The sequence below is a fragment of the Muntiacus reevesi genome, chromosome 2 (genome assembly GCF_963930625.1).
Source record: "Muntiacus reevesi chromosome 2, mMunRee1.1, whole genome shotgun sequence".
Taxonomy (NCBI): Eukaryota; Metazoa; Chordata; class Mammalia; order Artiodactyla; family Cervidae; genus Muntiacus; species Muntiacus reevesi.
This window is the reverse complement of record NC_089250.1, coordinates 271,603,555-271,619,551: the sequence shown is the minus strand read 5'-3', so window position 1 is coordinate 271,619,551 and position 15,997 is coordinate 271,603,555. Positions and strand designations below refer to the sequence as shown.

The following is a 15,997-nucleotide window of genomic DNA, read 5'->3' as shown; positions in this document are numbered from 1 at the left end:
TGTTGAAAGTGCTAAGTTCACTATGTCCAGCAGAAGGAGCTCTTGAGCTTCAGTTTCTTCCCCTTTCTCAAGGTGTGATCAACTGCTGCTAAATCCAGGTAGAGATAAACACTCCAGCTTGTAAGATTTTTGTTGGTAGTATCAGGGCCTCCCTGCTTAATCCCCTACACGGATAAGGCATTATGGTAAATGAGTGAAGTAGAAATTTGCAAGAAGGACAATGGGGACGTGTTCTGACAAATGGTACCTGGATTTGGTTTTAGTATTTATCATAAAAAGGACATTAATTTCATCGTGGAGCTTTTATCCTCATGAAATTAAAAGATGCTTGCTCCTTGGAAGAAAAGCAATGACAAACCTAGGCATCATATTAAAAAGCAGAGACATCACTTTGCTGACATAGGTCCCAATAGTCAAAGGTATAGGTTTTCCAGTAGTCATGTATGGATGTGAGAGTTGGACCATAAAGAAGAGTGAGCACTGAAGAACTGATGCTTTCCAATAGTGGTGCTGGAGAAGGCTCTTGAGAGTCCCTTGGACTGCAAGGAGATCAAACCAGTCAATTCTAAAGGAAATCAGCCCTGAATATTCATTGGAAGGATTGATGCTGAAGCTAAAGCTCCAATACCTTGGCCACCTGATATAAAGAGCCGACTCATTGGAAAAGACCCTGATGCTGGGAAAGAGCCAGGGCAGGAGAAGAAGGAGGCGACAGAGGATGAGATGGTTGGATGGCATCACTGACTCAATGGATATGGGTTTGAGAAAACTGCGGAAGACAGTGAAAAACAGGGAGGCCTGATGTGCTGCAGTCCATGGGGCCGCAAAGAGTGGGGCACGACTTAGTGACTGAACAACAGCAAATAATGAAAGGAACATTGTGCGTGCTCTCTCTTGATCCCCTATGGGAAGACACAGTGAGACGGTGGCTGTCTGCAAGCCAGGAAGCGCCTCCTCACCAGGGAACTGAATCAGCCAGCCCCTTGATCTTGGACTTTTCAGCCCCCAGGACTGTGAGAAATACATTCCTTTTGTTTAAGCCTCCCAGCTTTGGTATTTCATTATGGCAGCCTGAACTGACTAAGACACTGGTCCTTATTTCTTTCTACAGCAGATTTTGGTCATTTTTATTGTATGTTAATGGGCATCAGAGAAGGACTTGCCAAAAAGCATGAACATATGTCAGCAGGTTTCCCAGAAGTCCATGGAAGGGTTGTGAGCTGGGACATTGAAGGCAAGTCTTGTGGGGAGGTGTGGGGCAGTTTTGGGTGCTAAGACTGAGTAGGTGCGGGTGTGTGGGCCTGGTGGTGAGGGGCAAGGTTGTGTTAGGCACATCCGAGATCATTCCAGCTCCAGTTGACCTGATGGGGAAAACAAAACAAAGCAGAGTGTTGACTCACTTAACCTGAAGATCTCTGAAGTATACGGGCTTTGGGCTTCTTGAGGGCTCAGCGGGTAAAGATAACCACCTGCAATGCAGGAGACACAGAAGACTCAGGTTTGACCCCTGGGTCAGGAAGATCCTCTGGAGAAGGAAGTGGCAACCCATTGGAGTATTCTTTTCTTCCTTTTAAAAATCTATTTAAAATAAATGAAATTTATTTATTTTTAATTAAAGGATGATTGCTTTACATTATTGGTTTCATTTCTGCCATACATCAACATGAGTTAGCCATAGGTGTACATATGTCCCCTCCTTTTGAACCTCCCTCCCACCTCCCACCCCTTCCCACCCCTCTAGGTTGTTACAGAGCCCCAGTTTGAGCTCCCTGAGTCATGCAGAAAATTTCCATTGGCAATCTGTTTTACATATGTTAGTGTATATGCATCCATGCCACTCTCTCCAATTCCATAAATGTGTCTGTATCCATCAATCTGTTCTCTATTTCTGCATCTCCAGTGCTGCTCTGTGAACGGATTCATCAGTACCATCCTACTAGATTCCATATATATGTGCTAATATATATATTTTTTCATCTGTCTGACTTACTTCACTCTGTATCACAGGCTCTAGGTTCATCCACCTCATAAGAACTGACTCAAATGCCTTCCTTTTCATGACTGAGTAGTATTCCATGGTGTAAATATAGTTTTTTGTTTAAAAAATCCCCTGCACAGAGGAGCCTGGGGGGCTATTGTCCAAAGGGTCGAATATGCACCAAAGGGACTAAATGCACCCACACACACCATGGCTTCAGACAATGGGGGCTTTGGAACTTGGTCAATGTCACCAAACTCCTTAAAAAAATAATAATAACGGGGAGTGGGCTTCCGTGGTGGTCCAGTGGTTAAGAATTCACCTTGCAATGCAAGGCACACAGGTTCGATCTCTGGTCTGGGAAGATCCCACATGAGGAGGAGCAACTAAGCCCGTGTGCCAGCCAGGGCAATGAGAAGCCCGCACACCGCAGTGAAGAGGCCCTGCGCTCGCCACAACTAGAGGAAGTCCTTGTGCAGCAACGAAGACCCACCATGGCCAACAAATAAACAGATCTTTTTTTTTTCCTAAAGAGCATAGGGAAATAAATAATATGTTTTTAAAAAAAAGTTTTTAACCCTGTAGCTTTGCTGGCCTTGTTCTCAGGCAGGCTCCCCCACATACTCAGCTCTGAGGACCTCCAGTCCAGACTCTTCCTTCCCTAGAGATGTTGGCGACTGAGCAGCACCCCGTGGGGCCTTCCTGGGAGAGACCCTCGCCCACACCCTCTGCTCTAGCCCATCTCTGAAGTACCCAGACAGCAGGATCTCATCCATGCGTGTGTTGAGTGCTAAGTCATTCCGTCGCGTCCAACTCATGGCAACCCGATGGACTGTAGCCCGCCAGGCTCCTCTGTCCATGGGATTCTCCAGGTGCTACTGGACTGGGTTGCCATTTCCCCCTCCACGGTGTCTTCCCGGGTTTTTTCAGATGCTAAAAATCACCACCAAAGGGAAGAAATTAACTACTTGAAGATTAGGAGCAAGTAACCCCCAGACCTTCTGACACCTAAGTATTGATCACCTTCAACCGATCAGAGAATTGTGCACGAGCTGATCACATACCCCGGGCAACCTTCCTTCACTTGGCCTTTAAAAATGCTTTGCTGAAACCCTTTGTGGATTTCACGGGGGTTTTGAGCACAAGTCACCTATCTCCTTCCATGGCCCTGCAGTAAACTCTTTTTCCCTTCAAACTCCGACACTTGACTGCTCCTCAGACAGGCGAACTTGTTTTCAGTAACAAGGTTACAGGAAAATTTCCTTTTCTGTTCAAAATCATGGTCCTTCTTTCTACAGGTTGTGGCTTCTAGATGCAACTTCCTTCCAGATAAAAACTGATCTTATCTGTGTTCCCGCCTCTGACAGATGAATCAGAGCGTGGGGTAAGATAATGACGTAATCACAGGGTGCTACGGAACTGCGTCCTTGGGCTCTCTAATCAAAAGAAATTGATGAGAGGCCAGAGAAGAAATTCAGGGCAGGCTTTATTGAGACTCCGAGGTGGGGTGAACTGGTCCCTTAAATGGGATGGGGGTGGGTGGATCAGTGGGTGGGGCCAGAGGCATGGTTTAGGTGGTCTGCCCAGGCCCGCAGGGGTGCTGTGTGAAGGGATCAGGCCCAGTACCCTGTTTTTGCTCCCTACACTGCAGAAGGGGCAGTTGGGTTTCGGTCTTTTTGTATCTTATTGCTCATAATTAGCACCAACTGCAGATGCGTGGAGTCATTTTCAGTCCCTTATAGTTTCTTTGTATTTTGTCCCTCTGGGAGACATTTGTCCAGGTACAAGCACTGCCATAAAGGGCCCTGGGTCCCAGTCTGTCTCAAGGGCAGGGTCTTGACCTTCCAGCCTAGCGATGCTTCTGCCCTCCTTGCTAATGACCGGGTACCCCGAAGGTGGGCGAGGTGGGGTGTGGGGCTGGCCCTGCTCTGGTCTCTGTCCCCTAGACAGAGCCTGGGAGTATGCAGAAGCTCTGTATCCCCAAAGCCTTAATTGAATGAACAAGTGCCAGTGCCAGGTTCTGTCCTAAGCATGTGACAGACATGAACTCATTTAATCGGCATTTCTGCTAGTGCCTCTGGTTTTCAGTTGCGCAAACTGAGGCACAAAGTGGCGAAGGAATTCTGGGAAAGCTGAACAGGTGGCAGGTGAAGTGGCAGATGTCTAGGTTCCCAACAGGACACTCTGTGCCCTCAGCTTCTGCATTCCAAACACCGGGCTGCTCAGGTCTGCTTTAACTGCCAACAGCAGGACCAGAGTTTGAGCCTGCCTGGGACTAGGGCACTGATGGGAATGGTGCGAACCATTGTGGTTCGAACCATGGTGTGAACTCCAAGGGGTCAGGAGGCTCCAGGCTCGCGCCGGGGACCGTATCTCAGGGGATCTAGACACACTTGTCCCTGAGATCTCAGCGTCTCTCCTGAGTCGGGGGCAGCCCTCCGTCTCCTGGTTGCTCAGCCTGGGCTCCTCCCCACAACCGACCATGAATTTGCCTCTGGACGTCTCAGGGGCTCTGATCCCCAGGGAGCTAGCCAGGTGACCCTCCAGCCCAACCCGTGTAGAAAGCGCAGGACACGGGGAAAGCGTGGGCAGCGGCGGGGCCCTGGGAGTCTCCAGCCTCATGTTTTAGGCTCACAGTTTGCAGGTGCAAATGAGGGAGATGGGGAAATGAGATTTCTCAGACAGCCCCCGCCCCCCGTCTGTGGTACCCAACTTCCCCTTCCATGGATCTTAAGAGCTCTCTCTCTCCGTCACCTTGTGGCTTCCTGTTGGGGCTTCCTCGTTCCCTCCCCACATTCGGGGCGCTTCGCTCCCCAACAGAGACCAGAAGCGGCTCTGTGCTGGCGGATGCCGACATGGTGCCCCTGCTGCTGCTGCCTCTGCTGTGGGGGGGTGAGTGGGGGAGGGGTGGGGGAGGGGGCACGGCTGGGGGAGGGGCGCACGCGTGGGGAGGGGCTGGAGCTGCCGCTGAGCCTCTGTGCCCCCAGGGTCCCTGCAGGAGCTTCCAGGGTTCGAGCTGCGAGTGCAGGAATCCGTGACGGTGCAGGCGTGCATGGACGTCCGCGTGTCCTGCTACTTCTCCTACCTCTGGCATCCCTGGTATCCCTCTGTGGAGCCCTTCATCTACTGGTTCCGGGAAGGGGACGGCCCACACAGTGATCCTGTGGCCACCAACGACCCAAGAAGACGAGACAAGCCAGAGAGCCGGGGCCGATTCCTCCTCGTCGGGGACCCCAGCAACAACGACTGCTCCCTGGGCATCAAAGGGGCCAGGCTGAGCGACTCAGGGGTCTACTACTTGCAAATGGAGAGAGGACCTGATGTGAAATATACTTACAGAAATAAGAAGCTGGATTTGCTGGTGACAGGTACGGCAGGGGGCCCAGGAGAGGACTCTGGGACGTGGGGACCTTCCTATTAGAACAGGAACAGGACGTAGGACCACTCCCTGCTCCAGGTCTTGGGGTTTTAGGGTTCAGGAGAGACTCAGGACTGAGGGTGAGCTGTGGCCCTTAGCACGGGTCCCTCTGAGGGTCCCGCTCTGGGTCCCCACACCCCGGGAGCCAGGCATCTCCCTCTGTCTCCTCCTCAACCTCAGCAGAGAAACATGACATCCAGTTTGTGGAGCCTCTGGAGGCTGGTCGCCCCACAAAGCTGACCTGCAACCTGTCAGTAGCCTGTGCTGGGCGACAACCTCTCCTGTTCTCCTGGGCGGGGGACGCCCTTGACGCGATGGACCCAGAGACCCTCCACTCCTCGGAGCTCACTCTCACCCCGAGGCCCCAGGACCACGGCTCCAACCTCACCTGTCGGGTGACACTCCAGGGAGCGCAGGTGACCCTGGAGACAACCGTGCGGCTCAACGTCTCCTGTGAGTGTGGAGGGGCGGCGGGGTCCCCGGGGGCGGTGTTGGCAGGAGGCGGGTGGTGTCCCCGCATCCCTTTCCAGACTAGATTGGGGCAATAAAGCCCCGTCCTCTCAGGCGGCTCCTAGGGTGGAGCACTGATGCCTCCCTGCCTCTCCCATTCTCCTCCCAGATGCTCCAAGGTTGGGGATCACGAGAATATATCAGGAAAGCCTCACAGGTAGGAAGGATGGTCTCCCCTCTTGGGCTGTGATGGGAGCAGGTCTCTGCCAGCTCAGGGCTCAGGGCTTGGAGATGAGACGGTCCCTCACTCCTCAGCCCCCAAGCTCTGGACCTGTTATCCTCTCTTCCCACTCCCCAATGTCTCGCATCCATGGACTATTACTTTTACCTGCTCCCTCTCCTTTTATTCTGTTTAAAATTTTAGTTTTAACTGTGAGAAAACACACAGGCGATCAAAGTTACCATCTTCACTACTTTTAAGGGTAGCTCTCAGTAGGGTGAGGTCCACTGACAGTCTTGTGCCACCCATCCGCAGAGCTCTTCCCGATTGGCAGGACTGAAATGCCAATCCCATCAGACACAGTGTCCCCGCCACCCCCCTTCAGCCCCTGGCCACCAGCTTTCTGCTTTTAGTGTCTGTGATTTGGACTATTCTAGCTTCCGCTTTAAAAAAAAAAAAAGTTTCTGTCTGTCATCACCTTCTATGATAGGAACCCTCCTTCAACTCTGATGTCATCATCTTTCAGAGGGACTCATGTTCCCATTGCCCACAACTCCACCCTGGACCCGATTCCAACCTCTCTTTACCTTCCTGGGTGGACTCCTCCCACCCAGAGTCTCCACTTGTGGTCGTGGCCCCATCCTGACCCACCCTGTCCTGTCCCTACTCTGCACATCCAGAGACGTTCTGCATGTTTAGCCACCTCTCGCTGATGCCTGTCAACTGCACCCTGTGCCCCGTTTAACCGGGCTGTGGTTGGACAGCCCTCTACCCAGCTCCCTTTCTCACCAGCTGCACCCATGACTCAGGGACTCTGCAGAGCTTCACTGCTCAAATCGCTTCCCCCTTTCCATGCCCTGGACCCCAGAGCCAGCTGCAGGCTTGTCCTGGACCCTGGGCCACTGCTCAGCCTCCTCCCTCAGCCTCCCGGCCTCCAGTCTCATCTCCAGTCCAGGCCCCACTCGGCCCCAGCAGGGTCCTGTGAGAGTCGGCGCCTGACTCCGAAGCTTCCCCTCCTCACAGGCTCCTACTGCTCGCCCGTCACCTTGGAGCAAAGCCCAGCGCTCTCGGGGCTGCTGTCGGGTCCAGCACATCTGCCCCTCCCTTCTCTCTCCCGCTCTGATCCTGTCTCTGTTGCTCCGGGTCCTCTCTGCGGCGATGCAGACACACTGTCTTTCTCCCCATCTTCCGGGCTGTTTCTCTCTTGGCACATCTTCCCGTGAGCTTCCCACCCACTTCTCTCCCTTCCATCCTCAGATCAGCTCCCATTTCTCCGGAAGGCTGACAGGACCACCAGGCTGCTGGCTCATCGGCCCCAGGGAGCTCGTCCTTGGTCCTTGTGTCAGGGCCGTCTTTCTGCATCAGGAAGTGGGTGGAGCGAGGGGGAGACAGCCCTTGGCTCCACCCACTCATGTGTGCATCTCTCACCCAGATCTGAATGGCACGTCACTGCCCATCCTGGAGGGCCAGTTCCTGCGCCTGGTCTGTGTGGCCGACAGCAACCCCCCTGCCAGGCTGAGCTGGCTCTGGGAGGGGAAACCCCTGAGCCCCTCCCAGCGCTCAGCCCCCGGGGTCCTGGAGATACCCCGTGTGGGGGTCGGAGATGGAGGAGAAGTCACCTGCCGAGCTCAGCACCCGCTGGGCTCCCAGCAAGTTTCCTTCAGCCTCTCTGTGCAGAGTGAGTGGCAGGACAGGTGCTGGGGGTGGGCAGCCTGTTCCCAGGTTTTGCTTACTAAAGCCTCCTTAGTCCCATCTCCTGCTGCCTTCACTGAAGCAACTTCTCAAGCCTTGAGGCTCTCGGTTTTCCTTCCACCAAACAGCCCAGGCCTGTCCCATTGACACGCCACGCCTCCCCTGAAGATATGAGGCCCAGACACATTGGGTCAGCCTGCTTAGGGTAGGAAGTTTAGCCCTGGGACCACAGGGAACCCAGCTGGCCGGCTAGGGGAGGAGAAAGAGAGGCCAGGAGATCCTGGGAAGGAAGGAGGAGGAGACCTCAGCCTCCCCCAGCTCTCCCACTGCGCTTTCCACCAAAGCCCTGAAGATTCTGCAGAACACCTCATGCATTCTCATCTCAGAGGGCCCAGTACTGCAGCTGCTGTGTGTCGCTGACAGCAACATCCCCCACACAGCTGAGCTGGTTCCAGGGCTCCCCAGCCCTGGAGGCCGCCCCCATCTCCAGCACAGGGGTCTTGGAGATACCCCAAGTAGGGGTTGGAAATGTAGGAGAAGTCACCTGCCAAGCCCAGAACCCGCTGGGCTCCCAGCAAGTTTCCTTCAGCCTCTCTGTGCAGAGTGAGTTGCAGGACAGGTGCTCGAGGCGAACAGCCGGGGCAGGTGTGTGCCTTTGGGAGGGCTGGGTCTGGGGACTGAGCTTCACCCCCTCTCCCTTCCCCAGAAGGCCCCCCTTCCTGCAGCTGTGAGACTGAGGAGCCACAGGGCTCCTGGCCCCTGGCCGTCACCCTGATCAGAGGGGCCCTCATGGGGGCTGGCTTCCTCCTCACCTATGGCCTCACCTGGACCTACTACACCAGGTGAGCTCACCTGTCCCCCTGCGGGGAAGTCCTGGGAATGGCTCGGAGTTGTCAGCGGGGCTGGGCGGTCCTGTCCTGCCTGTGGCTAAAGTGTGTGACTCTCCAGGGGCTTCTGAGTAGGTCCAGTGGTTAAGCCTCCGGGCTTCCACTGCAGGGGGCAGGGGCTCGATCCTGGGTTGTGGAACTAAGATCCCACATGCCATGAGGCAGAGCCCAGAATGAGTGAAATGGGTCTGGCTCTCTGACCTGAGACCGTTGGCTCTGCAGGTGTGGCGGCCACTAGGGAGCTGGGCTGAGGGGTGTGGCTGAGCCTCGCTCCCTGTCATGACGAGATTCACCTGAGGATGCAGAGCCCAGAGGATAGACATGGGAGATCACTGTGTTCTCCTCCCTGGAAACCCTCCAGTGAAACCCTGTGTTATTTGCATCCACGGCTTTTATTTGTGGTGGTGACTGCATGACAACTGGAAACATCAACTCTTTTGAAGGGAGACTTTCTGACTCACCTCACTTAGTTTGAGGTTATCCATGTTTTTATATCAATAATTCATTGTTGGTTTTGCTATGGTGTTTGTCTTGAAAGTGGTATTTTATGTATGATTATTCCTCCAGTTATGTATGAACCCTAAAATATGATGACATTGCATTTGTTTCCATGTTTTGGCTCTTTCAACAATTCGTTGATATGAATGTTGTGATGAAAATAGAAAGGCTAGCAAGTTTTCCTGGTGGGTATGGAACTGCATATATTTAGTTCTAGAAGGTACCCTCAAAGGGTTCTCTTGAGTGGTCAAGTGAATTTCCCTCCCCCCATCATATTTGAGGGTTCTGAGCTGTCTGTATCCTCAGCATCACCTGTATTACCAGCCGGCTCAGTTTTCATTCTTGCCTTCCACCGCGGCAGTGTCTCCATACCTTTTTATTTCCTTTCTGTGTGATATTGAGCTATTTGAATATCTTTTTTGGTGAAATTCCTGTTTGAGTTTTTGCTCATTTAAAAATGAAAACTGGGCAATCTTTTCCTTACTGAGTTCTTTGTTCTGGGTATGATTTTTATTTTTAAATTAAAGTATAATTGATGTGTAATGTTGTGTTCATGTCATAGTATAGCAAAGTGATTCAGTTATATATGTATATTTCTCTCAGATTCATTTCCACTATAAGTTATTACAAGATCCTGAGTAGAGTTCCTTGTGCTATACAGTTGGTCTTTGTTGGTTATCTGTTTTATACACAGATGTGTGTACGTGTCAATCCCAATCTCCCAATTTATCCCCCCTTCTTGTAAAAGTGTTCATTCTTTAAGAAACAAAGATGTAAATATATATCCAAATAAGATGAAACCAATATTCGTTTGTTCTCACAACTTGTTCCTGGGAGTGTCTCAAATGTGTTATGTTTATGGTCATATTTAGGAAATCCACCACAATATTGTAAAGTAATTAGCCTCCAATTAAAATAAATAAATTTTTTTTAAAAAAGGAAATCTTCATGAAATTTGTCCTAAAGAACAGTAAGGTTACAGGTTGTTTCCACACGTGGCTCGAGCCCTTCTCATGGCTTTGAAAACAAGGTTGTGAAGATTGTCATTGTTCAGATTCTCAGTCATGTCCGACTCTTGGCGACCTCATGGACTGCAGCAGGCAGGGCTTCCTGTCATTCACTATCTCCTGGAGACTGCTCAAACTCACGTCCACTGAGTCGGTGATGCCATCCAACTATCTCATCCTCTGTCTTCCTTTTCTCCTCCAGCCTTCTATCTTTCCCAGCATCAAGGTCTTTTTCATCATCTGGTTCTTTTCCAATGAGTCAGCTCTTCACATCAGGTGGCCAAGGTATTGGAGCTTCAGCTTCAGCATCATTCCTTCCAATGACTATTCAGGGATGATTTCTTTTGGGATTGCCTGGTTGGATCTCCTTGCTGTCCAAGGGACTCTCAACAGTCTTCTCCAACGGCACAGTTTGAAAGCATCAATTCTTCTGCACTCACCCTTCTTAATGGTGAAGAGAGACTGAGGGGTCCTGAATTGTGTTTCAGGTAAGGTCTAGCCCAGGGTCCCCAATTATGGGGCAAGGGTCTCCCTTCACCCACTCCATTTTTCATAGTCTTTTGGCCCAGAGCTAGTCCCACAGACCCTGAGATCCAGGAAGACCCACAGCCCTGTTTGCCATGTTATGAAAACCCTTCAGGGCAAAGGAGCTTTCCACCTTCAGCTTTCTTGCCTGGCTTCCACCCTCCACCACATTTTGGTCAGGAAGCTTGTTTTCTGCCCCAAGTGGAACATATTTGAGAAAATTTTCAATATCTTTCCCAGAAAGTCCAGTTTTTCTGCTGTAGGGTGGGTGGCTCCGAATGAATCTGACCTCATTTCTCTTTTCTCCTTGCTCTGCGGGCTGGGCAACCCACGGTGGACGCGAACATCATTGGGAAGGCGATCATGTCAGAGCCACGTGCTGGGAAGCCTCTGGGACTCTGGGGGCCCCATGATCACCCCCTGCAGTGTAGGGGGGGATGGGGAGGCTGTGGGGGGTGGGGGGTGGCATGACGTTCCAGCCCCCACCCTAACCCCACAGCCTTTAGCTTCCGAGTTTCCCTTCTGTTCTGGCAGCAACTGACTTCCCCTTGGGGCTTCCTGGTTCCCACCCGCATTTGGGCACTACCTTCCGCGACAGAGAGGCTTGGACCCCGGGGGATGCGAACATGGTGCCCCTGCTGCTCCTGCTGCCCCTGCTATGGAGGGGTGAGTGGCCGCGGGAGGGGGGGTCCAGGGTGGGGTAGGGGCGGCTCAGATGTGGCGGGGGCTGCAGCTGCAGCTCGGCCTCCGTGTCCGCAGAATCCCTGCAGGAGAATCCAGGGTACAGGCTCCGAGTGCAGGAATCCGTGACCGTGCAGGCGGTCCTGGGCGTCCACGTGCCCTGCTCCTTCTCCTACCCCTGGAGCTCCTGGTATTCCTCTGTGGAACCCTTCATCTACTGGTTCCGGGAAGGGGACGACCCACACAGTGATCCTGTGGCCACCAACAACCCAAAGAGGCGAGTGAAGACGGAGACCCGGGGCCGATTCCGCCTCGTCGGGGACCCCAGCAACAACGACTGCTCCCTGAGCATCAGAGACGCCAGGATGAGCGACGCAGGAGTCTACTACTTCCGAGTGGAGAGAGACGATGTGAAATATAGTTACAGAGATAAGAAGCTGAATTTGCAGGTGACAGGTACGGCAGGGGGCCCAGGAGAGGACCCTGGGATGTGGGGACCTTCCTGTTAGAACAGGAACAGGATGTAGGACCACTCCTGGTTTGGGGATGTGTGGGTGCAGAAGAGACCCCGGACTGGGAGTGAGCTGTGGCCCTTAGCACAGGTCCCCCTGAGGGCCCCCCTCTGGGTCCCCACACCCCATGGGGCCCAGGCATCTCCCTCTCTCTTCGTCAGTCCCACCAGGGAAACCCTACATCCAGTTTCTGGAGCCTCTGGAGGCTGGTCGCCCCACAAAGCTGATCTGCACCATGTCACTGGAATCTGGTGGGGGACACCCTCTCCTGTTCTCCTGGGCGGGGGAGGCGGTTGACACCTTGGACCCAGGGACCCTCCACTCCTCGGAGCTCACCCTCACCCCGAGGCCCCAGGACCACGGCTCCAACCTCACCTGTCAGGTGACACTCCAAGGATCTCAGGGGACCCTGGAGACAACCGTGCGGCTCAATGTCTCCTGTGAGTGTGGAGGGGCGGCTGGGTCCCCGGAGGCGGTGTTGGCAGGAGGCGGGAGGTGTCCCCGCATCCCTTTCCAGACGAGATTGGGGCAATAAAGCCCCGTCCTCTCAGGTGGCTCCTAGTGTGGAGCACTGATGCCTCCCTGCCTCTCCCATTTTCCTTCCAGATGCTCCACAGTTGGTGACCACGAGAATATCTCAGGAAAGCTTCACAGGTAGGAAGGATGGTCTCCCCTCTGGGGCTGTGATGGAAGCAGATCTCTGCCAGCTCAGGGCTCAGGGCTTGGAGATGAGACGGTCCCTCACTCCTCAGCCCCCAAGCTCTGGACCTGTTCTCCTCTCTCCCCACTCCCCAATGTCTCACATCCATGGACTATTACTTTTACCTGCTCCCTCTCCTTTTATTCTGTTTAAAATTTTAGTTTTAACTGTGAGAAAACACACAGGCGATCAAAGCTACCATCTGCACTATTTTTAAGGGTAGAGCCCAGCCGCGGGAAGTCCATCCAGGCAGGATGTTGTGCAATCCATCCACACAGCCCCGTCCATGTTGCAGAATCGAAACTCGAAACCCATCAAATATGGTCTCCCCTTGCCCTACCCCTTTCAGCCCCTGGCAGCCAGCATTCCACTTTTTGTCTCTGTGATTTGTATTACTGTGTATATTCTGCTCTTTGTAAAAAAAAAAAAAAATTTTGTCTGTCCTCATCTCCTATGATCTGCGCCCTCTTTCAGCTCTGATTTCACCATCTTTGCCAGGAGCCACCCCTGTTTACTAGGCTTCCCTGGTGGCGCAGATAGTAAAAATCTACCTGAAATGCAGGAGACGCCGGATAAATGGGTTCGAACCCTGGGTTGGGATGATCCCTGGGTGCAGGAAATGGCAACCCACTCCAGTATTCTTGCCTGGATAATTCCATGGACAGAGGAGCCTGGCAGGTTACAGATGATAGGGTTCCAAAGAGTCGGCCATGACTGAGTAACTGAGCATGCACAGAACCACCTCTCGCTATGCCTGTCAACTGCACCCTGTGTCTCCTTTAACCGGGCTGTGGTTGGACAGCCCTCTACCCAGCTCCCTTTCTCACCAGCTGCACCCATGACTCAGGGACTCTGCAGAGCTTCACTGCTCAAATCGCTTCCCCCTTTCCATGCCCTGGGCCCCAGAGCCAGCTGCAGGCTTGTCCTGGACCCTGGGCCACTGCTCAGCCTCCTCCCTCAGCCTCCCCGCCTCCAGTCTCATCTCCAGTCCAGGCCCCACTCGGCCCCAGCAGGGTCCTGTAAGAGTCGGCGCCCGAGGCTGAAGCTTCCCCTCCTCCCAGGCTCCTACTGCTTGCCCGTCACCTCGGAGCAAAGCCCAGCGCTCTCGGGGCTGCTGTCGGGGTCCAGCACATCTGCCCCTCCCTTCTCTCTCCCACTCTGATCGTGTCTCTGTTGCTCCGGGTCCTCTCTGCCACGATGCAGACACACGTGTCTTTCTCCCCATCTTCCGGACTGTTTCTCTCTTGGCACATCTTCCCATGAGCTTCCCACCCACTTCTCTCCCTTCCATCCTCAGATCAGCTCCCATTTCTCCGGAAGGCTGACAGGACCACCAGGACTGTTGGCTCATCGGCCCCAGTGAGCTCGTCCTTGGTCCTTGTTTCAGGGCCGTCTTTCTGCATCAGGAAGTGGGTGAAGCGAGGGTGAGACATCCCTTGGCTCCACCCACTCATGTGTGCATCTCTCACCCAGATCTGAATGGCACGTCACTGCCCATCCTGGAGGACCAGTTCCTGCACCTGGTCTGTGTGGCTGACAGCAACTCCCCTGCCAGGCTGAGCTGGCTCTGGGAGGGGAAATCCCTGAGCCCCTCCCAGCGCTCAGCCCCCGGGGTCCTGGAGATACCCCGTGTGGGGGTCGGAGATGGAGGAGAAGTCACCTGCCGAGCTCAGCACCCGCTGGGCTCCCAGCAAGTTTCCTTCAGCCTCTCTGTGCAGAGTGAGTGGCAGGACAGGTCCTGGGGGCGGGCAGCCTGGGCAGGTGTGTGCCTTTGGGAGGGCTGGATCTGGGGACTGAGCTTCACCCCCTCTCCCTTCCCCAGAAGGCCCCCCTTCCTGCAGCTGTGAGACTGAGGAGCCGCAGGGCTCCTGGCCCCTGGTCATCACCCTGATCAGAGGGGCCCTCATGGGGGCTGGCTTCCTCCTCACCTATGTGCTCACCTGGATCTACTACACCAGGTGAGTTCACCTGTCCCCCTGCGGGGAAGTCCTGGGAATGGCTCGGAGTTGTCAGCAGGGCTGGGCGGTCCTGTCCTGCCTGGGGCTAAAGTTTGTGACTCCCCAGGGGCTTCCGAGTCAGTCCAGTGGTTGAGCCTGTGAGTGTCCACTGCAGGGGGCAGGAGTTGGATCCTGGGTTGGGGAACTAAGATCCCACATGCCATGAGGCAGAGCCCAGAATGAGTGAAATGGATCTGGCTCTCTGACCTGAGACTGTGTTGGCTCTGCAGGTGTGGCGGCCACTAGGGAGCTGGGCTGAGGGGTGTGGTTGAGCCTCGCTCCCTGTCATGATGAGATTCACCTGAGGATGCAGAGCCCAGAGGACAGATGTGGGGACATCACTGTCTGCTTCTCCCTGGAAACTGTTGACTCCAAATCTGTCTCATTTCCACCCAGGGATTTTAACCTTTTAATTTGTAGAGGTGACTCTGTGATGACACAAAGAGTAAATTCCATTGAAAAGAGACTTTTATTACTTTCATTTTCCAAGAATGCATTGTCCCTCAGTCAGAGCAGGGCCCAGGGGGAAGCACGAGGTTGTGCTCAAGAAGCAGCAGCCGGCGTGGGGAAGCCTTTCTTCGAGTTTCCACGGGAGAGACAAGGCTTATTGTTGTTGTTCAGTTGCTCAGTCATGTCTGACTCTTTGCAGCGCAGTATGCCAGGCTTCCATGTCCTTCATCATCTCTCAGAGCTTGCTCAAACTCTTTTTCATTGAGCTGGTGATGCCATCCAACCATGTCGTCCCCTTTTCCTTCTGCCTTCAATCTTTCCTATCATCAGGGCCTTTTCTAATGAGTTGCCTCTTGGCATTAGGTGACCAGAGTATTGGAGTTTCAGCTTCAGCATCAGTCCTTCCAATGAATATTCAGGATTGATTTCCTTTAGGATGGACTGGTTGGATCTCCTTGCAGTCTAAGGGACTCTCAAGAATCTTCTCAAACACCACAGTTCAAAAGCATCAATTCTTTGGCACTCAGCTTTCTTTATAGTCCATCTCTCACATCCATACACGACTACTGGAAAAACCATAGCTTTGACTATGCAGACCTTTATCAGCAAAGTAATGTCTCTGCTTTTCAATATGCTGTCTAGCTTTGGAAGGAAATAGTTAATTTTAATTTAATTCATCATTTAATTTCGTGGTTGCAGTCACCATCTGCAGTGACTTTGGAGGCCCCCCCCCCAAATAAAGTCTTCACTGTTTCCTTTGTTTCCTCATCTATTTGCCATGAAGTGATGGGACTGGATGCCATGGTCTTAGTTGTTTGAATGTTGAGTTTTAAGCCAACTTTCGCACCCTCCTCTTTCACCTTCATCTAGAGGCTCTTTAGTTCCTCCTCAAATTCTGCCATAAGGATGGTGTCATCTGCATATCTACACTATTAATATTTGTCCCGATAATCTTCATTCCAGCTTGTGCTTCATCAAGCCC

The 15,997-nt window shown here is 53.1% G+C and overlaps 2 protein-coding genes across 4 annotated transcripts; both read left to right on the top strand.

Annotated features, from left to right (window-relative positions):
- Positions 1-3,274: 3,274 nt before the first annotated feature.
- On the top strand, positions 3,275-10,034 carry LOC136161587 (sialic acid-binding Ig-like lectin 14). Its single transcript, XM_065926581.1, has 8 exons — positions 3,275-3,362; positions 4,067-4,870; positions 4,966-5,346; positions 5,577-5,849; positions 6,016-6,063; positions 7,499-7,744; positions 8,465-8,600; positions 8,868-10,034. The coding sequence occupies exons 2-8, from the start codon at positions 4,702-4,704 to the stop codon at positions 8,881-8,883; spliced, it is 1,269 nt and encodes a 422-aa protein (XP_065782653.1). The 5' UTR covers positions 3,275-3,362; positions 4,067-4,701; the 3' UTR covers positions 8,884-10,034.
- A 1,226-nt stretch (positions 10,035-11,260) lies between these two features.
- LOC136161592 (sialic acid-binding Ig-like lectin 14) lies at positions 11,261-15,495 on the top strand. Of its 3 annotated transcripts, none has more exons than XM_065926585.1 (7): positions 11,261-11,341; positions 11,435-11,812; positions 12,180-12,308; positions 12,475-12,522; positions 14,042-14,287; positions 14,391-14,526; positions 14,796-15,495. In XM_065926585.1, exons 1-7 carry the CDS (start codon positions 11,302-11,304, stop codon positions 14,809-14,811), a joined length of 993 nt encoding a protein of 330 aa, XP_065782657.1. In that variant the 5' UTR covers positions 11,261-11,301; the 3' UTR covers positions 14,812-15,495. The 3 variants fall into 3 exon arrangements, with proteins under 3 accessions (XP_065782657.1, XP_065782656.1, XP_065782659.1); XM_065926584.1 differs by having other exon boundaries at positions 12,030-12,308; XM_065926587.1 differs by lacking the exon at positions 12,180-12,308.
- Positions 15,496-15,997: the final 502 nt, after the last annotated feature.